Consider the following 24,793-nt stretch of genomic DNA (forward strand, 5'->3'; position numbering starts at 1 on the left):
CTCGGGATAAGGTCATTTAAAGAACGAGGGTCAGCACAATGTATTAAAAAAAAACCGGGAAAAAAATCGAAAAAAAATGGGAGGAGCCTGCCGGAGATGAGGCCATTACGGCTCGCCTTCTGGTGTCCTCCTCGGGATAGGGTTATTTAAAGAACGAGGGTCACCACAACGTAAAAAAAAACAGGGAAAAAAACGAAAAAAAATCGGAAGAGCATGCCGGAGATGAGGCCGTTACGGCTCGCCTTCAGGAGTCCTCCTCGGGATAGGGTCATTTAAAGAACGAGGGTCAGCACGACGTAAATATATATATATATATATATATATATAAGAAAGAAAAAAAAGAAAAAAACAGGGAAAAAATCGGAAAAAAAAAATCAGAGGAGCCTGCCGGAGATGAGGCCATTACAGCTCGACTTCAGGTGTCCTCCTTGGGATAGGGTCATTTAAAGAATGAGGGTCAACATGACGTTAAAAAAAACGGGGAAAAAAACGAATAAAACAAAATCGGAAGAGCCTGCCGGAGATGTGGCCATTACGGCTCGCCTTCAGGTGTCTGATGAGCGGATAATTTGTACGCGTTTTGGCATTGTTTTTAGTATGTTTTAGTTAGTTTTTATTATATTTTTATTAGTTTTTAGTTAAAATTCACTTTTGTGGACTTTACTATGAGTTTGTGTGTTTTTCTATGATTTCAGGTATTTTCTGGCTGAAATTGAGGGACCTGAGCAAAAATCTTATTCAGAGACTAAAAAGGACTGCAGATGCTATTGGATTCTGACCTCCCTGCACTCGAAGTGGATTTTCTGGAGCTACAGAAACCAATTGGCGCGCTCTCAACGGCGTTGGAAAGTAGACATCCTGGGCTTTCCAGCAATATATAATAGTCCATACTTTGCCCAAGATTTGATGGCCCAAACCGGCGTTCCAAATCAGCTCAAAACTGCCCGGCGTTAAACGCCGGAACTGGCACAAGAATGGGAGTTAAACGCCCAAACTGGCACAAAAGCTGGCGTTTAACTCCAAGAAGAGTCTCTACACGAAAATGCTTCAACGCTCAGCCCAAGCACATACCACGTGGGCCCGGAAGTGGATTTTTATGTCATTTACTCATCTCTGTAAACCCTAGGCTACTAGTTCTCTACAAATAGGACCTTTTACTATTGTATTTTCATCTTGGTAGCTATCTTTAGTCTTATGCTATCTAGATCATTGGGGGCTGGCCTCACGGCCATGCCTAGACCTTGTTCTTATGTATTTTCAACGGTGGAGTTTCTACACACCATAGATTAAGGTGTGGAGCTCTGCTGTACCTCGAGTATTAATGCAATTACTATTGTTCTTCTATTCAATTCGGCTTGTTCTTGTTCCAAGATATTCATTTGCACCCAAGAACATGATGAATGTGATGATTATGTGACACTCATCATCATTCTCACTTATGAACGCGTGCCTGACAACCACTCCCGTTCTACAAGCAAACAAGGCTTGAATGTTTATCTCTTGGATCCCTTAATCGGAATCTTCATGGTATAAGCTAGAATTGATGGCAGCATTCAAGAGAATCCGGAAGGTCTAAACCTTGTCTGTGGTATTCTGAGTAGGATTCAATGATTGAATGACTGTGACGAGCTTCAAACTCCTGAAGGCTGGGCGTTAGTGACAGACGCAAAAGAATCACTGGATTCTATTCCAACCTGATTGAGAACCGACAGATGATTAGCCGTGCCGTGACAGGGTGCGTTGAACATTTTCACTGAGAGGATGGGAGGTAGCCACTGACAACGGTGAAACCCTACATACATCTTGCCATGGAAAGGAGTAAGAAGGATTGGATGAAGACAGTAGGAAAGCAAAGAGACGGAAGGGACAAAGCATCTCCATACGCTTATCTGAAATTCTCACCAATGAATTACATAAGTATCTCTATCTTTATCTTTACGCTTTATATCCTCCATAACCATTTGAGTTTGCCTGACTAAGATTTACAAGGTGACCATAGCTTGCTTCATACCAACAATCTCTGTGGGATCGACCCTTACTCGCGTAAGGTTTATTACTTGGACGACCCAGTACACTTGCTGGTTAGTTGTGTGAAGTTGTGATAAATAGTTGAGATCACAATTGTGCGTACCATGTTGATGGCGCCATTGATGATCACAATTTCGCCCACCAAGTTTTTGGCGCCGTTGCCGGGGATTGTTCGAGTTTTCGGCAAGCTTTTGGTCCGGTAACATCGGTGCCAAATTTCTGATCCGGCAACAGCACCAAGTTTTTGGCGCCGTTGTCGGGATTGTTGAGTTTGGACAACTGACGGTTCATCTTGTTGCTTAGATTAGGTATTTTTCTTCAGAGTTCTTAAGAATGAATTCTAGTGTTTCAAGGTGATGTTCTTATCATCACCAAAGCTGATTGATTCTCATCAATTTAGCTCTTGAATGCAATGTCCTGCTGAAGCTTGTTCAGCCATATCTAATTTCTTTAGACTGAAGCTTTAGACTAACATTGCATGATTCCTGAAATTCTCATTAAGAATTTCGATATTTTTATTTTTCCTCTTCACTTAATTTTCGAAAAATCCATAAAAAAAATTACAAAATCATAAAATCCAAAAATATTTCTTGTTTGAGTCTAGTGTTTCATTTTAAGTTTGGTGTCAATTGTATGTTTTTGTTCTTCTTGCATTCATCCATGTGTCTTAAGTGATCTTCAAGATGTTCTTGATGATTTCATTGCTCTGATCTTTGAACTCTCTTGACTTGAGTGTTTTGTTGTTTCTCATGTGTATTCTCATTTTGTTAGTGTCAGTAGTATACAAACTGCTAAGTTTGGTGTCCTGCATGCATTGTTATTTGATTTTAGTTGTATTTTGACTATTCCTCATTATTAAAAATCCAAAAATATTTTTGATTTGTGTCTTTTCAAGTCAATAATACAGAGAATTGAAGATTCAGAACATACAGCAGAGGAATTATACAGAAAAAGCTGGACGTTCAAAACGCCCAGTAAAGAAGGAAAACTGGCGTTTAAACGCCAGCCAGGGTGCCTGGTTGGGCGTTTAACGCCCAAAAGGGTAGTGTTTTGGGCGTTAAACGCCAGAATGTGCACCATTCTGGGCGTTTAATGCCAGGATGACACAAGAGGGAAGATTCTGTTTTCAATTCAAATTTTTTTCAAGTTTTCAATATTTTTCAAAATCAAATCTTTTTCAAATCATATCTTTTCAATCAAATCTTTTTCAAAATCAATTTCTTTCCATTTTCAAAAATACTTGCTAACAATTAGTGATTTGATTCAACAATTCAAGTATGTTGCCTTTTCTGTTGAGAAAGGTTTAATGTTTGAATCATATCTTTTCTTGTTAGCCAAGTCATTAGTTTTCAAAATCAAATCTTTTTAAATTGTTTTTCAAATCATATCTTCTCAATCATGTCTTTTTAAAACTATATCTTTTTCAATCATATCTTCCTAATCACATCTTTTTCAAAATAGTTTTCAATCATATCTTTTTAATTTCTAATTTCAAAATCTTTTTCAAAAAACACTTGATTTCTTTTCCACTCTTAGTTTTCGAAAATCAATTAGTATTTTTCAAAATGTTTTTAAAATATTTTACTTAATTTTCGAAAATTACTTCCCCTCTTCTCACATCCTTCTATTTATGGACTAACAATATTCCTCAATGAACAATTCGAACTCTATCTCTCTTGATAAATTCGAATTCTTCTACTTCTGCCTTCTATTTTTCTTTTCCTCTGACACCTCAAGGAATCTCTATACTGTGACGTAGAGGATTTCATATTTTCTTGTTTTCTTCTCTTTCATATGAGCAGGAGCAAAGACAAAAGCATTCTTGTTGAGGCTGACCCTGAACCTGAAAGGACTTTGAAGCGAAAGCTAAGAGAAGCTAAGGCACAACTCTCTGTAGAGGACCTAACAGAAATCTTCAAAGAAGAAGAACCCATGTCAGCCGAAAACAACAACAATGCCAACAATGCAAGGAAGGTGCTGGGTGACTTTACTGCACCTACTCCCGACTTCTATGGGAGAAGCATCTCTATCCCTGCCATTGGAGCAAACAACTTTGAGCTTAAGCCTCAATTAGTTTCTCTAATGCAACAGAATTGCAAGTTCCATGGACTTCCATTGGAAGATCCTCATCAATTTTTAGCTGAGTTCTTGCAAATCTGTGACACTGTCAAGACTAATGGGGTTGACCCTGAGGTCTACAGACTTATGCTATTCCCTTTTGCTGTAAGAGATAGAGCTAGGACATGGTTGGACTCACAACCTAAAGAAAGCCTGAACTCTTGGAAAAATCTAGTTAATGCCTTCTTGGCAAAGTTCTTTCCACCTCAAAATTGAGTAAGCTTAGAGTGGAAGTCCAAACCTTCAGACAGAAGGAAGGAGAATCCCTCTATGAAGCTTGGGAAAGATACAAACAATTAATCAAAAAGTGTCCCTCTGATATACTTTCTGAATGGAGCATCATAGGTATTTTCTATGATGGTCTGTCTGAACTGTCCAAGATGTCTTTGGATAGCTCCGCTGGAGGATCTCTTCATCTGAAGAAGACGCCTACAGAAGCTCAAGAACTAATTGAAATGGTTGCAAATAACCAATTCATGTACACTTCTGAAAGGAATCCTGTGAACAATGGGGCTAATCAGAAGAAAGGAGTTCTTGAGATTGATACTCTGAATGCCATATTGGCTCAGAAAAAAATATTGACCCAGCAAGTCAATATGATTTCTCAAAGTCTGTCTGGAATGCAAAATGCACCAGGCAGTACTAAGGAAGCTTCATCTGAAGAAGAAGCTTATGATCCTGAGAACCCTTCAATGGAAGAGGTGAATTACATGGGAGAACCCTATGGAAACACCTATAATCCTTCATGGAGAAATCATCCAAATCTCTCATGGAAGGATCAACAGAGACCTCAACAAGGTTTCAACAACAATAATGGTGGAAGAAACAGGTTTAGCAATGGCAAGCCTTTTCCATCATCTTCTCAGCAACAGACAGAGAATTCTAAGCAGAACCACTCTGACTTAGCAACCATGGTCTCTGATCTAATCAAAACCACTCAAAGTTTCATGACTAAAACAAGGTCCTCCATTAGAAACTTGGAGGCACAAGTGGGTCAGCTGAGCAAGAAAATTACTGAACTCCCTCCTAGTACTCTTCCAAGCAATACAGAAGAAAATCCAAAAGGAGAGTGCAAGGCCATCAACATGGCCGAATTTGGAGAGGAGGGAGAGGCAGTGAACGCCACTGAGGAAGACCTCAATGGATGTCCACTGGCCTCCAATGAGTTCCCTAATGAGGAACCATGGGAATCTGAGGCTTCCACTGAGACCATAGAGATTCCATTGGATTTACTCCTGCCATTCATGAGCTCTGATGAGTATTCTTCCTCTGAAGAGGATGAGTATGTCACTGAAGAGAAAGTTGCTAAATACCTTGGAGCAATCATGAAGCTCAATGACAAGTTATTTGGTAATGAGACTTGGGAGGATGAACCCCCTTTGCTCACCAAAGAATTAGATGACTTGTCTAGGCAGAAACTACCTCAAAAGAGACAAGATCCTGGGAAGTTCTCAATACATTGTGCCATAGGCACCATGACCTTCAAGAAGGCCTTGTGTGACCTAGGGTCAAGTGTAAACCTCATGCCTCTCTCTGTAATGGAGAAGCTAGGGATCTTTGAGGTGCAAGCTGCAAAAATCTCACTAGAGATGGCAGACAATTCAAGAAAACAAGCTTATGGACTTGTAGAGGATGTTCTGGTAAAAGTTGAAGACCATTACATCCCTGCTGATTTCATAGTCCTAGAGACTAGGAAGTGCATGGATGAATCCATCATCCTTGGCAGACCCTTCCTAGCCACAGCAAAGGCTGTGATTGATGTTGATAGAGGAGAATTGATCATTCAAGTGAATGAAGAATCCTTTGTGTTCAAGGCTCAAGGATATCCCTCTGTCACCATGGAGAGGAAGCATGAAGAGCTTCTATCAAAACAGAGTCAAACAGAGCCCCCACAGTCAAACTCTAAGTTTGGTGTTGGGAGGCCACAACCAACTTCTAAGTTTGGTGTTGAACCCCCACATTCAAACTCTAAGTTTGGTGTTGGGAGGTTCCAACATTGCTCTGAGTATCTGTGAGGCTCCATGAGAGCCCACTGTCAAGCTAATGACATTAAAGAAGCGCTTGTTGGGAGGCAACCCAATCTTATTATATTTATCTATTCTCTTTTGTTATTTTATGTTTTCTGTAGGTTGATGATCATGAGAAGTCACAAAATCAATTGAAAAAGCAAAAATAGAAAGAAAAACAGAAAGAAAAATAGCACACCCTGGAGGAAAACTTGCTGGCGTTTAAACGCCAATAAGGCTAGCAGATGGGCGTTTAACGCCCAGTCTGGCACCACTCTGGGCGTTTAACGCCAGAAAGGGGCACCAGACTGGCGTTAAACGCCAGGGAAGGGCAAGAAGTTGGCGTTAAACGCCAGAAATGGGCACCAGCCCGGCGTTTAACGCCAGAATTGGCACAGGGAGCAATTTTGCTCGCCACTTGGTGCAGGGATGACTTTTCCTTGACACCTCAGGATCTGTGGACCCCACAGGATCCCCACCTACCCCACCACCCTCTCTCTTCTTCTTCACCCATTCACCAATCACCTCAACACCTCTTCCCCAAAAACCCTTCACCTATCAAATCCCATCTTTCTCTTCACCACTCACATCCATCCTTCATAAAACCCCACCTACCTCACCATTCAAATTCAAAACACTTTCCTACCCAAACCCACCCTCCCATAGCCGAACCCTACCCCTCTCCTCACCCCTATATAAACCCCTCTTCACTCCTTCATTTTCACACAACCTAAACACTACTTCTCCCCCTTTGGCCGAACCACAGACCGGTTTCCATATCTTTCATTTCTTCTTCTTCTACTCTCTTCTTTCTTTTTTTACTCGAGGACGAGCAAACCTTTTAAGTTTGGTGTGGTAAAAGCATTGCTTTTTACTTTTCCATAACCACTTATGGCATCCAAGGCCGGAGAAACCTCTAGAAAGAGGAAAGGGAAGGCAAAAGCTTTCACCTCCGAGTCATGGGAGATGGAGAGATTCATCTCAAGGGTGCATCAAGACCACATCTATGAAGTTGTGGCCTTGAAGAAGGTGATCCCCGAGGTCCCTTTCAAACTCAGAAAGAGTGAACATCCAGAGATCCAACATGAGATCCGAAGAAGAGGTTAGGAAGTTCTTACCAACCCCATTCAACAAGTCAGAATCTTAATGGTTCAAGAGTTCTATGCCAATGCATGGATCACCAAGAACCATGATCAAAGTGTGAACCCGGACCCAAAGAATTGGCTTACTATGGTTCGGGGGAAATACTTGGATTTTAGTCCGGAAAATGTAAGGTTGGCATTCAACTTGCCCATGATGCAAGGAGATGAACACCCTTACACTAGAAGGGTCAACTTTGATCAAAGGTTGGACCAAGTCCTCACAGTCATTTGTGAAGAGGGCGCCCAATGGAAGAGAGATTCAAGAGGAAAGCCGGTTCAATTGAGAAGGCATGACCTCAAGCCTGTGGCTAGGGGATGGTTGGAGTTTATCCAACGCTCAATCATTCCCACTAGCAACCGGTCCGAAGTTACTATAGACCGGGCTATCATAATTCATAGCATCATGATTGGAGAAGAAATAGAAGTTCATGAGGTTATATCCCAAGAACTTTATAAGGTGGCGGACAAGTCCTCTACCTTGGCAAGGTTAGCCTTTCCTCATCTCATTTGTCACCTCTGTTATTCAGTTGGAGTTGACATAGAGGGAGACATCCCCATTGATGAGGACAAGCCCATTACTAAGAAGAGGATAGAGCAAACAAGAGACCCCTCTCATCATCAAATCCCTGAGATGCCTCAAGGGATGCACTTTCCTCCACAAAACTATTGGGAGCAACTAAACACCTCCCTAGGAGAATTGAGCTCCAACATGGGATAACTAAGGGTGGAGCACCAAGAACACTCCATCCTCCTCCATGAAATTAGAGAAGATCAAAGAATCATGAGAGAGGAGCAACAAAGACAAGGAAGAGACATTGAGGAGCTCAAGCACTCCATAAGATCTTCAAGAGGAAGAACAAGCCGCCATCACTAAGGTGGACCCGTTCTTTAATTTCCTTGTTCTTTATTTTCTGTTTTTCGAAAAAATCATGCTTATGTTTATCTATGTTTGTGTCTTGTGATCATTAGTATCTTAGTGTCTATGCCTTAAAGTTATGAATGTCCTATGAATCCATCACCTTTCTTGAATGAAAAAAGTTCTTAATTGAAAAAGAGAAGAATTGCATGAATGTTGAATTTTATAACAGATTAATTATTTTGATGTGGTGGCAATACTTTTGTTTTCTGAATGTATGCTTAAACAGTGCATATGTATTTTGAATTTGTGGTTCATGAATGTTGGCTCTTGAAAGAATGATGAAAAAGGAGACATGTTACTGAGGATCTGAAAAATCATAAAAATGATTCTTGAAGCAAGAAAAACGGTGAATACAAAAAAAAAAGAGAAGGAGAAAAACGAAAAAAGGGAGAAAAGAAAACGAAAAAAAAGAAAGAAAAGAAAAAAATAAAGTTGTGATCCAAGGCAAAAAGAGAGTGCTTAAGAACCCTGGACACCTCTAATTGGGGACTCTAGCAAAGCTGAGTCACAATCTGAAAAGGTTCATCCAATTATGTGTCTGTGGCATGTATGTATCCGGTGGTAATACTGGAAGACAGAGTGCTTTGGGCCACGGCCAAGACTCAATAAATAGCTGTGTTCAAGAATCATCATACTTAACTAGGAGAATCAATGACATTATTTGGATTCTGAGTTCCTAAAGAAGCCAATCATTCTGAATTTCAAAGGATAGAGTGAGATGCCAAAACTGTTCAGAGGCAAAAAGCTAAAAGCCCCGCTCATCTAATTAATACTGATCTTCATAGATGTTTTTGGAATTCATTACATATTCTCTTCTTTTTATCTTATTTGATTTTCAGTTGCTTGAGGATAAGCAACAATTTAAGTTTGGTGTTGTGATGAGCGGATAATTTGTACGCTTTTTGGCATTGTTTTTAGTATGTTTTTAGTATGTTTTAGTTAGTTTTTATTATATTTTTATTAGTTTTTAGTTAAAATTCACTTTTGTGGACTTTACTATGAGTTTGTGTGTTTTTCTATGATTTCAGGTATTTTCTGGCTGAAATTGAGGGACTTGAGCAAAAATCTTATTCAGAGACTAAAAAGGACTGCAGATGCTATTGGATTCTGACCTCCCTGCACTCGAAGTGGATTTTCTGGAGCTACAGAAACCAATTGGCGCGCTCTCAACGGCGTTGGAAAGTAGACATCCTGGGCTTTCCAGCAATATATAATAGTCCATACTTTGCCCAAGATTTGATGGCCCAAACCGGCGTTCCAAATCAGCTCAAAACTGCCCGGCGTTAAACGCCGGAACTGGCACAAGAATGGGAGTTAAACGCCCAAACTGGCACAAAAGCTGGCGTTTAACTCCAAGAAGAGTCTCTACACGAAAATGCTTCAACGCTCAGCCCAAGCACATACCAAGTGGGCCCGGAAGTGGATTTTTATGTCATTTACTCATCTCTGTAAACCCTAGGCTACTAGTTCTCTACAAATAGGACCTTTTACTATTGTATTTTCATCTTGCTAGCTATCTTTAGTCTTATGCTATCTAGATCATTGGGGGCTGGCCTCACGGCCATGCCTAGACCTTGTTCTTATGTATTTTCAACGGTGGAGTTTCTACACACCATAGATTAAGGTGTGGAGCTCTGCTGTACCTCGAGTATTAATGCAATTATTATTGTTCTTCTATTCAATTCGGCTTGTTCTTGTTCCAAGATATTCATTTGCACCCAAGAACATGATGAATGTGATGATTATGTGACACTCATCATCATTCTCACTTATAAACGCGTGCCTGACAACCACTCCCGTTCTACAAGCAAACAAGGCTTGAATGTTTATCTCTTGCATCCCTTAATCGGAATCTTCGTGGTATAAGCTAGAATTGATGGCGGCATTCAAGAGAATCCGGAAGGTCTAAACCTTGTCTGTGGTATTCTGAGTAGGATTCAATGATTGAATGACTGTGACGAGCTTCAAACTCCTGAAGGCTGGGCGTTAGTGACAGACGCAAAAGAATCACTGGATTCTACCTGATTGAGAACCGACAGATGATTAGCCGTGCCGTGACAGGGTGCGTTGAACATTTTCACTGAGAGGATGGGAGGTAGCCACTGACAACGGTGAAACCCTACATACAGCTTGCCATGGAAAGGAGTAAGAAGGATTGGATGAAGACAGTAGGAAAGCAGAGAGACAGAAGGGACAAAGCATCTCCATACGCTTATCTGAAATTCTCACCAATGAATTACATAAGTATCTCTATCTTTATCTTTATGCTTTATATCCTCCATAACCATTTGAGTTTGCCTGACTAAGATTTACAAGGTGACCACAGCTTGCTTCATACCAACAATCTCTGTGGAATCGACCCTTACTCGCGTAAGGTTTATTACTTGGACGACCCAGTACACTTGCTGGTTAGTTGTGTGAAGTTGTGATAAAAAGTTGATATAACAATTGTGCGTAACATGTTGATGGCGCCATTGATGATCACAATTTCGCTCACCAGTGTCCTCCTCGGGATAGGGTCATTTAAAGAACGAGGGTCAGCACGACGTAAAAAAAAATCGGGAAAAAAGTCGAGAAAATGGGAGGACCCTGTCGGAGATGAGGCCATTACGGCTCGCCTTCAGGTGTCCTCCTCGAGATAGGGTCATTTAAAGAACGAGGGTCAGCACGACGTAAAAAAAAATTGGGAAAAAAATGATAAAATAAAATCGGAGGAGCCTGCCGGAGATGAGGCCATTACGGCTCGCCTTCAGGTGTCCTCCTCGAGATAGGGTCATTTAAAGAACGAGGGTCAGCACGACGTAAAAAAAATCGGGAAAAAAATGAAAAAACAAAATCGGAGGAGCCTGCCGGAGATGAGGCCATTACGGCTCGCCTTCAGGTGTCCTCCTCGGGATAGGGTCATTTAAAGAACGAGGGTCAGCACGATGTAAAAAAAAAAGGGAAAAAAATGAAGGAAAGAACATCGGAGGAGCCTGCCGGAGATGAGGCCATTACGGCTCGCCTTCAGGTGTCCTCCTCGAGATAGGGTCATTTAAAGAACGAGGGTAAGCACGACGTAAAACAAAAAAAACGTGGAAAAAAATGAAAAAAAAATCGGAGGAGCCTCCCGGAGATGAGGCCATTACGGCTCGCCCTCAGGTGTCCTCCTCGGGATAGGGTCATTTAAAGAACGAGGGTCAGCACGACGTAAAAAAAAGTGGAAAAAAACGAAAAAAAGATCGGAGGAGCCTGCCGGAGATGAGGCCATTACGGCTCGCCTTCAGGTGTCATCCTCGGGATAGGGTCATTTAAAGAACGAGGGTCAGCATGACGTAAAAAAAATTAAAAAAAACCGGGAAAAAAATCGAAAAAAAATGGGAGGAGCCTGCCGAAGATGAGGCCATTACGGCTCGCCTTCAGGTGTCCTCCTCGAAATAGGGTTATTTAAAGAATGAGGGTCAGCACGACGTAAAAAAAACAGGGAAAAAAACGAAAAAAAATCGGAAGAGCATGCCGGAGATGAGGCCGTTACGGCTCGCCTTCAGGAGTCCTCCTTGGGATAGGGTCATTTAAAGAACGAGGGTCAGCACGACGTAAAAAAATATATATATAAGAAAGAAAAAAAAGAAAAAAACAAGGAAAAAAATGAAAAAAAAATCGAAGGAGCCTGCCGAAGATGAGGCCATTACAGCTCGACTTCAGGTGTCCTCCTTAGGATATGGTCATTTAAAGAACGCGGGTCAGCATGACGTTAAAAAAAACGGGGAAAAAAACAAAAAAAAAACAAAATCGAAGGAGCCTGCCGGAGATGTGCCATTACGACTCGCCTTCAGGTGTCCTCCTCGGGATAGGGTCATTTAAAGAACGAGGGTCAGCACGACGTAAAAAAAATCGGGAAAAAAGTCGAAAAAATGGGAGGAGCCTGTCGAAGATGAGGCCATTACGGCTCGCCTTCAGGTGTCCTCCTAGAGATAGGGTCATTTAAAGAACGAGGGTCAGCACGACGTAAAAAAAATCGGGAAAAAAACGAAAAAACAAAATCGGAGGAGCCTGCCGGAGATGTGGCCATTACGGCTCGCCTTCAGGTGTCCTCCTCGGGATAGGGTCATTTAAAGAACGAGGGTTAGCACGACGTAAAAAAATCGGGAGAAAGGTCAAAAAAAATGGGAGGAGCCTGTCGGAGATGAGGCCATTACGGCTCGCCTTCAGGTGTCCTCCTCGAGATAGGGTCATTTAAAGAACGAGGGTCAGCACGACGTAAAAAAAAAGGAAAAAAAAAACGAAAAAAACAAAATCGGAGGAGCCTGCCGGAGATGAGGCCATTACGGCTTGCCTTCAGGTGTCCTCCTCGGGATAAGGACATTTAAAGAACGAGGGTCAGCACGACGTAAAAAAAAAGAAAAAAAAACGAAAAAAACAAAATCGAAGGAACCTGCCGGAGATGAGGCCATTACGGCTCGCCTTCAGGTGTCCTCCTTGAGATAGGGCCATTTAAAGAACGAGGGTCAGCACGACGTAAAAAAAATCGGGAAAAAAATGAAAAAACAAAATTGGAGGAGCCTGTCGGAGATGAGGCCATTACGGCTCGCCTTCAGGTGTCCTCCTCGAGATAGGGTCATTTAAAGAACGAGGGTCAGCACGACGTAAAAAAAAAGGAAAAAAAAACGAAAAAAACAAAATCGGAGGAGCCTGCCGGAGATGAGGCCATTACGGCTTGCCTTCAGGTGTCCTCCTCGGGATAAGGACATTTAAAGAACGAGGGTCAGCACGACGTAAAAAAAAGAAAAAAAAAACGAAAAAAACAAAATCGAAGGAACCTGCCGGAGATGAGGCCATTACGGCTCGCCTTCAGGTGTCCTCCTTGAGATAGGGCCATTTAAAGAACGAGGGTCAGCACGACGTAAAAAAAATCGGGAAAAAAATGAAAAAACAAAATTGGAGGAGCCTGTCGGAGATGAGGCCATTACGGCTCGCCTTCAGGTGTCCTCCGTGGGATAGGGTCATTTAAAGAACGAGCGTCAGCACGACGTAAAAAAATAAAAAAATAAAAAAATAAAAAATAAAAGGGGAAAAAAACGGAAGAAAAAATCGGAGGAGCCTGCTGGAGATGAGGCCATTACGGCTCGCCTTCAGGTGTCCTCCTCGGGATAGGGTCATTTAAAGAACGAGGGTCAACACGACGTAAAAAAAAAAACCGGGAAAAAATCGAAAAAAATGGGAGGAGCCTGCCGGAGATGATGCCATTACGGCTCGCCTTCAGGTGTCCTCCTCGAGATAGGGTCATTTAAAGAACGAGGGTCAGCACGACGTAAAAAAAATCGGGATATAAACGAAAAAACAAAATCGGAGGAGCCTGCCGGAGATGTGGCCATTACGGCTCGCCTTCAGGTGTCCTCCTCGGGATAGGGTCATTTAAAGAACGAGGGTCAACACGACGTAAAAAAATCGGGAGAAAAGTCGAAAAAATGGGAGGTGCCTGTCGGAGATGAGGCCATTACGGCTCGCCTTCAGGTGTCCTCCTCGGGATAGGGTCATTTAAAGAACGAGGGTCAGCATGACGTAAAAAAAAAAAGAAAAAATAACAACCGGGAAAAAAGCGAAAGAAACAACATCGGAAGAGCCTGCCGGAGATGAGGCCATTACGGCTCGCCTTCAGGTGACCTCCTCGGGATAGGGTCATTTAAAGAACGAGGATCAGCACGACGTAAAATAAAAAAAACATGGAAAAAAATGAAAAAAAATTGGAGGAGCCTGCCGGAGATGAGGCCATTACGGCTCGCCTTCAGGTGTCCTCCTCGGGATAGGGTCATTTCAAGAACGAGGATCAGCACGACGTAAAAAAAACGTGGAAAAAAACGAAAAAAAAAAGATCGGAGGAGCCTGCCGGAGATGAGGCCATTACGGCACGCCTTCAGTTGTCCTCCTCGGGATAGGGTTATTTAAATAACGAGGGTCAGCACGACGTAAAAAAATAAAAAATAAAAACAGGGAAAAAAAGGAAAAAATCGGAAGAAGATGCCGGAGATGAGGCCGTTACGGCTCGCCTTCAGGTGTCCTCCTCGGGATAGGGTCATTTAAAGAACGAGGGACAGCACGACGTAAAAAATAATATAAGAAAGAAAAAAAAGAAAAAAACAGGGAAAAAAAACGAAAAAAAAAATCGGAGGAGCCTGCCGGAGATGAGGCCATTACGGCTCGCCTTCAGGTGTCTTCCTTGGGATAAGGTCATTTAAAGAACGAGGGTCAGCATGACGTTCAAAAAAAACGATGAAAAAAACGAAAAAAACAAAATCGGAGGAGCCTGCCGGAGATGAGGCCATTACGGCTCACCTTCAGGTGTCCTCCTCGGGATAGGGTCATTTAAAGAACGAAGGTCGGCACGACGTAAAAAAAAAAAGAAAAATAAAACGGAAAAAAAAAAGAACAAAACCGGAGGAGCCTGCCGGAGATGAGGCCATTACGGCTCGCCTTCAGGTGTCCTCCTCGGGATAGGGTCATTTAAAGAACGAGAGTAAGCACGACGTATAAAAAATAAAATAAAAAGGGGGAAAAATGAAAAAAACAAAATCGGAGGAGGCTGTCGGAGATGAGGCCATTACGGCTCGCCTTCAGGTGTCCTCCTCGGGATAGGGTCATTTAGAGAACAAGGGGCAGCACGACGTAAAAAAAAAAAAACAACCGGGAAAAAAACGAAAGAAACAAAATCGGAGGAGCCTGCCGGAGATGAGGCCATTACGGCTCGCCTTCAGGTGTCCTCCTCGGGATAGGGTCATTTAAAGAACGAGGGTCAGCACGACGTAAAAATAAAAAATAAAAAAAATAACCGGGAAAAAAATCGAAAAAAAAATGGGAGGAGCCTGCCGGAGATGAGGCCATCGCCTTCAGGTGTCCTCCTCGGGATAGGGTTATTTAAAGAACGAGGGTCAGCACGACGTAAAAAAAAAACAAAAAAAAACAAAACAGGGAAAAAAATCGGAGGAGCCTGCCGGAGATGAGGCCGTTACGACTCGCCTTCAGGTGTCCTCCTCGGGATAGGGTCATTTAAAGAACGAGGGTCAGCACGACGTAAAAAAAAAATAAGAAAGAAAAAAAAAAGAAAAAAAAAACAGGAAAAAACGAAAAAAAAAATCGGAGGAGCCTGCCGGAGATGAGGCCATTACGGCTCGCCTTCAGGTGTCCTCCTCGGGATAAGGTCATTTAAAGAACGAGGGTCAGCACGACGTAAAAAAAAAAAAGGAAAAAAAAACGAAAAAAACAAAATCGGAGGAACCTGCCGGAGATGAGGCCATTACGGCTTGCCTTCAGGTGTCCTCCTCGGGATAAGGTCATTTAAAGAACGAGGGTCAGCACGACGTAAAAAAAAAAGAAAAAAAACGAAAAAAACAAAATCGAAGGAACCTGCCGGAGATGAGGCCATTACGGCTCGCCTTCAGGTGTCCTCCTCGGAATAGGGTCATTTAAAGAACGAGGGTCAGCACGACGTAAAAAAAAAAAACGAAAAAAAACGAAAAAAAAAATATCAGAGGAGCCTACCGGAGATAAGGCCATTACAGCTCGCCTTCAGGTGTCCTCCTCGGGATAGGGTCATTTAAAGAACGAGGGTCATCACGACGTTATAAAAAAAAAAAAAAAAAAGATCGAAAAAAAAATCGGAGGAGCCTGCCGAAGATGAGGCCATTACGGCTCGCCTTCAGGTGTCCTCCTCGGAATAGGGTCATTTAAAGAACGAGGGTCAGCACAACGTAAATAAAAAATAAAGAAAAATAACGAAAAAAAACAAAATCGAAGGAGCCTGCCGGAGATGAGGCCATTTTCTTCCATAGTTCCATCCTCTCCCTCATCAATCACAATCAATTATCACGTTCATCCCCATCAATATTTCTTGCAATTCTTGTTTTCCCTGAAATTCAGTTGTTGGTGGAACATCATATTTGGGACTTGAAGCGAATGAATTAAATAAGTTCACGTCTTTATAGTTGACTTTATTTCTTAATGAGAGGTAGTTGAATCTGAAAGAGGTTAGGTTCAGCCTCAGTTTCATCAAGTGGATTTCATGATCGATCTATTGCAAATTATCTTGTATTCATTCATCTTAATAAGTCATAAATACCATACTAGGTTCGGTTATACTTGTATAAGCTTTCTGTGATTGGACTTTCTTTTTATCTAAATGACGTGTTACTAGTTAAAGTTGGACTTGGACTGGTTGGTTTATCCTCTCTTGATTTGTTGTTACATTTATTAGTCATCTTATTATTATGTGCTTAACGCTCCAATCAATGAGTTTGAATTCCAATTTTACATCTTTGATATTGACATGTTGCAGGAATGGGTTATCAGTCTTTTGGAAGCCCTCAGAGACCAAAAGGGGCTACCATGAAGTTTACATTGAAGGTGATACTAGTTTTGGTTGTGTGTGCCTGGTTGGTATATCAAATCATGCATTCCATGAATAAGACAGGGAACTACGGCGGTCAAACACAGCATGTTTTAGGATATGGAGCTGTATTGTTCGGGCGCAAAGGGCTGGACGAAAGAGCTCTTCCCGGTCTGCGAAATGTAAATTCTGTAGAAGATAAAGGGTCAAGTAATGGCAGAGATGATGATAATACTGAACAAGAATCTGTCAATTGGACAAATGGAGGAAATGAAGTGGAACATGAATTAGAAAGTCAACATACGGAACCATCATCCAGGAATGGACACAATGGTTCTTCTCTTGAAGAATCTGGAAAGATTTTCATAGAAAGGAAGTTGGACCATAAAGACCATGTCATTGACAAGTACCAAAATATACTGATAGAAGGTGTTGCTACAAGTAATAAGAAGGGAGGAGGAGAAGAAGAACTCAAGGAAACTCCAAATGCTGATTCAGATTTCTTGGCAAAGGAAAATGACAAAGACACCAGGACGCAGGAAAGCGTGGTTGAGGGGGCTATGGATGATGTCTTAAGCTTCCATGATGAAAACGGTGTCCCTCCTGATGGTAATGAAACTAAAACAGTAGCTCATGAAGATAACATGTCAAAAGTTAGCAAGGGAATCAGGCTAGGAAAAATTAATGCCAATAAAGTTACATTTGGAGAAGATAAGGGGGTTGAAGTGAGTCTGGAAGGACAAGAGAATAATGCTGCAGCAGTTGAAGAATTTAACTCTCAAGCCTTTACTCATGGTGATATTTCAGGCATCAAGGACCGACCAGAAATAGAAAGAGGAGATGGTAAAGTTTTATGACATTATGGATCTGTTCCATACCATTGTAAATTGGAGTGCAGGAAAGGCATGTTCTCATTTGTTTGATAATACAGAGAACCGTAGAGGAGATCAATTGCTAGGTAATATTAGCTTTTGGCAATGTAATGTTACAGATATTTTGTAACAACAAAGCATTCATGGTCTTGTAATTTGCAAGTTGTAATGGAACCCTTTTACATGCTATGATCAATCTAGTTGTTATATAATCTCCTCTTTTTTTCTTTTTTCTTTTTTTTTTAAACTTTATTTAAGTAATCGTGTTGCACATTATAAACTCTTTTGTCCCCTTACCAAGCTACTCAGCCTACTCCCCCCCCTCCCCCTGCGAAAACCATTACATTCTTTTTTTTTTTTTTTCCACTGTAAACGGTTCCACTAGAAAACCAACTAGAAGGTAGCCAACTAGAGCTAACTAGTTGAAAAACAGGAGGTCTAACTTGCCAGTTCATAGACGTTAGCCACTGGAAATCCATTTTTTACCCCGAAATATTGATGACACTATAAAACAAAATATGGTAATTTAAATTTTGAAAAAAAAAATGAAACTTAAGTATGATATAGCAGATCTATTGCTTCCATTAAGTTATTGGATGGTAGAGTATTTATAGAGACAGTAGGTACATGTTTAATTTATGAGCAGTTAGATTTTGGTTGGCAAGTTGTAATTCTTTTTGAGGAACTTGGAAGCTGTGTCATGGTGTCGATAACACAAAACTCGCAATAGCGTGCTTGGTTCAGTAGGACTCCATTGACCAGTTGTTGCAGGCAATGGTTGGAGCTGAGACTTGCCCAAAGGTCCACACATTTCCATACTGAAACCAAGTTGCTGAATCAAGTGCTCAGTATCCATGCTAAGCAGTGGAAGCACATCTTTGACGGTAGTGGAAAGTTGTTCTATCACCTCAGTAGGTAAACCATTCCCATTGGACCAGAACATATCAGTTAGACACTTGAAGTCTTCCTCTATCATAGCAGAATCTTCAAGGGAGAAACTACGTGATGGACCACCGGCTAACAAAACCAACAAGAACCCTTCAAAAGCAGCCTCCATTACCTTGGTAGTCACAAGCCTTTTGGCTCTGTCTTGCACTGTTGATGATACAGTCTCCAAGTACTGCTCAAGTTCCTCAAGAAAAGGTTCAATCCTTGTTGCTGAAACTTCACCAACGTAAAGGCCGTTCCAAAGAACATGACACAGATCATGGAAAATGATTTTGTATGCTATGGTCTCGGAGAGCTGGTTGACACCTTCAATAGAAGCAGCCGTAGAAAGCTTGAAATTGAATACCGCCTTAGCATCATCCTCTTCAATGAAAGCGAAACTCCGTAAACGAGTCATTGTCCTCCTCTGCAAAACCTTCAATTCCATTGACATGCGTTGCAGGGTATTGATGCGAACAAAAAGCTGGGGTAGCTCCAATGAGCTTTCGTGCTTTTTAGTATCAACCTGTGAATTCCTACTCTGTTTCAATTGTGGCTTTTCTTTTCTCTTGAATATAACATGAAATTTTGACCCTCTAGAACACCGAGTCAAAGGTGGCAAAGTTGGAATGAAAGTATTGCGGTTCCCTGCAGATCATATCATCATTATTTCATATCAAAGAAAAATCTGGTCATCATGCGGTTTGAATAACTATAATTTGGTGAATGAATTGATGCTTTGCATCAAATATATACCACATCCAGATTTGGCCTTGAAAATGTATTGTTGCAGAGAGTTGTCAAGACCAGTGATTAATTCTGGAAGCAATACTGCATGCGTTGGTATAGGCAGCAGAAAGAACTCTTCCAGAGTGTCATCTATCATTCGTAGGACTTCAACAGCGGAAAGAGCAATGCTTTCTTTCTTTGCACGAGGCTTCCATTCCTGCAAGAATATAAAAGTTAATATAAAAAGAAAGAATAATGATTTGACTTTAATTAGATTATATTTGTAACAAGATGGCATGCCTCTTGTTGCAGATTTGTGTTAATCAATTCCTGCAATCTATCCACTTTGGTATTTATCCATGACTTGACCAGCATGGAAATTATAGCTTCAGCCCCATAAGGGTGCATCTCCCTTATAATGGATATCCCTCCATCTTCACTGTCAATTGAATCTTCAACAGCTATCTGTACCAAATGTTTCTCCAATTTGTCAGCAGCCAACAACACTTCTACAGCATCAGGTGTCAACTCTGTTATACTCCTCACATATTGCTTCAACTCATTCCCATAACACAAATGAAGGGTAGCCACAGCAACACCAGCTGCAAGTGGATGCCACCTCTTTAGTATTGGACTAAACATTGCCTTCTCATAAGAAGCTAGTTCACTGACATCTTGTGCAAGGATAGAAAGACCATGAAGGGCTTTATTCTGTTTTTCGGATATATACTTGCTGGGGTCTAGTTTCTCCAATTTCTGCATAAAAACACACAAGTCAGAAACGGAATTTCACTATTTCATGCTTTTAAAGAAGGTTGAATGGTGGAACTTGCCTGAGAGAAAACAGCAAACAGTGATGATCTGATGTAATTTTCAACTCTGGTGCAAGAAACTTCTGCTTCTTTACTAATCCTATTTTGCTTATTGAGAGAAGTATCTTCCATCAATATATTTGCTGATGATACAGCTAGAGAAACGACACTTTGCATTGTCCCAATATTACCAATGTAAAAAGTATCATGGTAAGCAAGGAGCCTTTTTTCTGACCAACTTAACATCAAACCCAGTGTGGACCTCAAGGTGTTTGAGAGAAAAGGATCCTCCATGGACTTAAGATCTTTCTCAGCTTCTGCCAATAGATTACTCGAGGCAAACAACAAATCATTATCCACTTGCTGGCCAGTGGAAACATACTTATGAAACAAAACCCAGGAAAAACAGATATTATGCAGCATCTGGTTCATTCCAAGCACAACCCATGTCTTCTTAATGAGCTCTATGACTTCATCAACTTCTTCTATCACACAGGTTTCTTCTTTGTTATCAAAACATGCTTCTATTAGAGTTTGGTAGATCTTAAGGTTTATAGGAAAGCCATCAGCCCAGTGGAATGTCTCGGGAACAGAACAATCAGATGACCTGGAAGCAAGAGACATAACCACACTCCGGAGAGCTTGCACTAATTCATTGTTGTTTCCAAGATCCATTGGCTTCTCAATACTTGCACTGATCATACGCTTAAGGTGCACCATATCATCAGTGTGTGTCTCAACCAACGGCAAGTGAGGGTGCAAGAGGATTCCTGCTTCAAGAACCTTCAAATTTCTCCTTAGCCAAGCCTCATATTCTTGTTGACTAGGAAAATCTGAACGCCTAACATGTTGGATTAGCTCAAGCGGCATAACCATAGACACCATGCGTCCTCCAAGCTATTTCACGAAACAAAGTCCCAGTAAAAAATGTTTGGATGAGAAATTTTAGATCATTCTGGTGCATGTAATGCGTGCTTTTCAAGTATTTACAACAATTTATTCTTGGTTTTTTATACGAGTGACTGTAAATATTCCAAAAGCACACATTAAATGTACTACAAGATCAAGCAAAGCAATGAGTATGTTGTGATGCATAAACTGTGACAGTGGTACTACCTGGCCTGCAGCACCAACTCTGAGTAAGGCTCGCCTGATTATGGTGTCAGTGAGCTCTGAAACTCTCATCTGCACTCTCATTAACTCTCCCCTTGCCCCTGACCGCGTACTCCTTGACGACATTGTTTTCAGACCCACCGTCTTCTTCCATGTCGGAGACCTCTGCACCACCGCATTCCTATCCCCTGCGTTTGGCCCTGAGCTCCGGCATGCTGCCAGCAGAATCTCGTAGGCAGTTTCCCGAAGCTCGGATTCCGATAAGTTGGGAACAACGTTAGTGAAAGGGGAAGGAAGGTTTTCTTCCATTGTGTTTGGTTTGTGTTAGTCCAAAGTAGCGGTGTGAAGGTGGTTATTATTATTGAGATTGATTGATTCCTTTTGCTTACAGCTTCCAACATAACATAGAAAGGCGTGGGGGCAAGAACAACAACTACTTTCTATTTTGGTGAGGTAATGAGGCTGAGTTAAGTGACATCACAGAGTTAGTGTCAAGACTCGGTTTTGATATCTTTGCTTCACTTTCAAGGTGATACCACATTAGTAGTGTTGCTTCATTTCTATTGGTAGTAGAGGCATAGATACAACTCTTAGAAGGAAATTTTAGAGAGCTGTCTTTAAACTTCAACAAGCTCCACAAATAAATTTGTGGAGGTTTTTCCGTATTTTTACCATGAATTGGCATATCAATTGTCAAAGCTAGTATTTAGAATCGGAAAGACTGATTGTTTGCCGTTGCTCCAAATCTTAAGGAGTAAGTCGTCAAATTAGTCTCTCAAAAATTACTCGTTTTCTAAATTAGTCTTGAAAAATTTTTTTAATCAAATTCGTTTTTTAAAGATTTTAAATTAATCATGTTAGTCCTTCCGTCACTTTGTTTGTTGATGGTGTTAAAATTTGTTAATGTAAAATATTAAGTGACACTCCAATACACATCTAAGATTCTTAATTGACTATTAACATAATAAGTTTACGAAATTAGATAAAATCAATCCTAAATTTAGAGATTCCAATGCCTCAAAGTTCTCCCCACAATTAGGTTTTTATTTAATCTAATTTTATAAATTTATTATGTTAATAGTCAATTAAAACTCCTAGATATGTGTTGGAGTGTCACTTAATGTTTTACATTAGCAAATTTTGATATCATCAACAAACAAAGTGACGGAAGGATTAACATGACTAATTTAAAATCTTTAAAGGACAAATTTGATTAAAAAAATCTTTCAGAGACCAATTTAGAGAACGAGTAATTTTTCAGGGACTAATTTGACCATTTACTCAAATCTTAAATCTCATATGATGGAATCAACATTAAGACTGTATTTGAGAGGGAGACAAAAATTAGGAAATTGAGATTAAATTTATGTATTATATTTGGTGAAAAACGTATAAAATTTAATTATATCTTAATATTTTATTTGATTTAAAATAAATATGAAAATAAAATAAGAATATTTATTAAAATACTCTTAGTTATTAAAAAAAATATTAAAATTTCAGTCTATATTTTTAAAAACTCAGTTTTTTATGTTCTTATTTTTTGGTATATTAAAAAAATTAAAATTTTATATCTTCGAACTCAAAATTTTAATTTTATTCTTTGACCACTAAATATAATACTAAATCTTAGTCTCAAATTCATATTTTAATCTCTGAAAAAAAAAAAACTACATAGATGAATCATGTTGGTGACCAAAACATTATCGTGGTATTGTAAGTTTGACTGGTTAAATTACTCCAAAATGTTCGTGTATTACTAGGTTAGTAGGTTAGTAGTCTAGTACATAGTCATATTACAAACATTTAACTCCTGGGTTTTTTTTCTGTCACGAATTAAAAGAAAAAAAAATATTATTTTTAAATAAAAATTATTCTAATTTTATATTCTAAAATTTTTTTTACATCGGGAATAAGTTTGTTATTTTCTTTGACAAATCTTGTCATTTTCACAAGATTCCTGCTTTCTTTGAGAAATTTCAAATTATCTTCTCAATAAAATTTTACCAAAATCGGTTGGAAATCAAAATCACTACTAGTAACTCATTATTTTCCTTTTACTTTGATATTTTACTTATTCTATATAATGTCTAGAAGTCTATTGTTTTTCATTCATTATGATGATGAAATAGTATATGATGAAGAAGGATTTATCATATTTAGTTCTCCTCAACTAGTATTTACATATATGCCACCTAAAGTCAAAAGTCTAACAATGTTAAAGAATTTTATATTGCATACTATTAGTCAATAACGCACGAAAAGAGTGAAAAAATCTACTACAGATATCTGTTCGAAGTAGATAACACTTTATTTTACAAAAGGTATATAATAGATTATCATTGTTATTATTATTTTATTGTTTTTTTTATTTGTTGACGATTTTGATAAGATTTTACTTTTGTGAATTAGGTATCGATTACGTGATGACGAGAACATACATCTTATTAGAGTCTAGCACAACTATTGGACAAATGTCAATCTGTTGGAATTATTTATTTTTCTAGTTGACTTGGGTGGAGGAACTTCTGTGGATATTATTGATGATAACCTTTTAAAAGGGGTGGTTAGAAGAAATATTAGAAGGACGATGATTGACCTAAATATGCCACCTAAAAGTAGTCAAGAGGGATCGAATATTGAAAATTTTAATGATGGTATGACGCAAGTTGATGTTGAAAGTCATGAGGGTTCTGCTATTAGAAACCCGGCGATGGATCCCTATCAAGTTAACCCTGATGCCTGTGAAGATACTGAGGCTGAACCAACTAAAATTCCGGATGAGGAGGAGAAAGAGATGAACTACTATAATGACATACAAATCGTACTGACACGGCCTGCCATTTTCCGACCATATGATCGTCCGGATCACTTTTTTTATTGAATCTCGAGGCAATGAATTCATATTATTTATTTAGTCAAGGAGGCCTTAAGGATGATTCCACCAATGAATTTAAGATTGGACAACAGTATAAAAACAAGGAGGAAGTTATTATAGCAATTAAGACGTATAACATTAGGAGGGTTTTGGAGTATAAGATACTAGAGAGTGACCAGCTGAAGTATGTTATACAGTGTACCCAATTTGGGTCTGGTTATCAATGGAACGTATGCATATCTTATCGTTGAAAGTAGAAAAAATGGGAGGTGAAAAGATACAGTGGTCCTCGTACTTGCATGCAAACATCAATGGATTAAGACCATGAAATGTTGGACTCAAAGGAGATTGCTCAGCACATATTCACAATGGTCAAAGCAGATCCAACTATCAGCATAAGGGTTCTACAAAGAAGTGTAAAGAATCATTTTGGTTACAAGGATTCGTACAAAAAGGTTTGGCTTGTAAAGTAGAGAGTCATTGCTAGGATATATGGAGATTGGGAGGAATCATACAACGAGCTTTCTTGTTGGTTATTCGCAATGCAGGTGTACTTACCTCGTAAGATTCATTACATCGCCTTAACTTATAAGTGCTTAATTAAGTCACCACTTATATGTTATAACAATTGAGTTTTTTTAGGTACATGGGTGCAACTTGTAACACAACCTTGGTTTGCTTCAATCAATAGTGTCATGTTTCATTGGGTGTTCTGGGCATTTTCTCCATGTATTAAGACTTTTCAGCACTATAAACCACTTATTTTCATTGATGGCACCCACGTGTATGGTAAATACGGAGGCACTTTGCTTATGCCTATTGCATTTGCCGAAGTCAAGGGTGAGACAAAGGAGGCTTGGTCATTTTTTCTTTCTTATCTGAGGCAGCAT

At 40.0% G+C, this 24,793-nt stretch overlaps 2 protein-coding genes across 5 annotated transcripts; one reads left to right on the top strand and one right to left on the bottom strand.

Moving 5' to 3' along the window:
* The first annotated feature begins 16,022 nt into the window (after positions 1-16,022).
* LOC112790200 (uncharacterized) lies at positions 16,023-17,656 on the top strand. Of its 4 annotated transcripts, none has more exons than XM_072232737.1 (2): positions 16,023-16,194; positions 16,522-17,656. In XM_072232737.1, exons 1-2 carry the CDS (start codon positions 16,188-16,190, stop codon positions 17,427-17,429), a joined length of 915 nt encoding a protein of 304 aa, XP_072088838.1. In that variant the 5' UTR covers positions 16,023-16,187; the 3' UTR covers positions 17,430-17,656. The 4 variants fall into 4 exon arrangements, with proteins under 4 accessions (XP_072088838.1, XP_072088839.1, XP_072088840.1 ...); XM_072232738.1 differs by having other exon boundaries at positions 16,024-16,213; XM_072232739.1 differs by lacking the exon at positions 16,023-16,194 and adding an exon at positions 16,198-16,313.
* A 319-nt stretch (positions 17,657-17,975) lies between these two features.
* On the bottom strand, positions 17,976-21,508 carry LOC112776003 (protein unc-13 homolog). Its single transcript, XM_025819951.3, has 5 exons — positions 21,029-21,508; positions 19,934-20,809; positions 19,401-19,856; positions 19,128-19,317; positions 17,976-19,019 (listed from the first exon to the last, which is right to left on the bottom strand). The coding sequence occupies exons 1-5, from the start codon at positions 21,332-21,334 to the stop codon at positions 18,091-18,093; spliced, it is 2,757 nt and encodes a 918-aa protein (XP_025675736.1). The 5' UTR covers positions 21,335-21,508; the 3' UTR covers positions 17,976-18,090.
* Positions 21,509-24,793: the final 3,285 nt, after the last annotated feature.

Source organism: Arachis hypogaea, chromosome 3, assembly GCF_003086295.3.
Source record: "Arachis hypogaea cultivar Tifrunner chromosome 3, arahy.Tifrunner.gnm2.J5K5, whole genome shotgun sequence".
NCBI lineage: Eukaryota > Viridiplantae > Streptophyta > Magnoliopsida > Fabales > Fabaceae > Arachis > Arachis hypogaea.

What these genes read in the sequence shown, in the direction of transcription:
- LOC112776003 (XM_025819951.3), bottom strand. Translation starts at nt 21,334, where the DNA reads ATGGAAGAAAACCTTCCTTCCCCTTTCACTAACGTTGTTCCCAACTTA. An exon ending in TGTTTGCTGTTTTCTCTCAG is followed by an intron (nt 19,857 to 19,933) that starts GCAAGTTCCACC and finishes GTTTTTATGCAG; the next exon opens with AAATTGGAGAAACTAGACCC. An exon ending in ACACAAATCTGCAACAAGAG is followed by an intron (nt 19,318 to 19,400) that starts GCATGCCATCTT and finishes ATATTCTTGCAG; the next exon opens with GAATGGAAGCCTCGTGCAAA.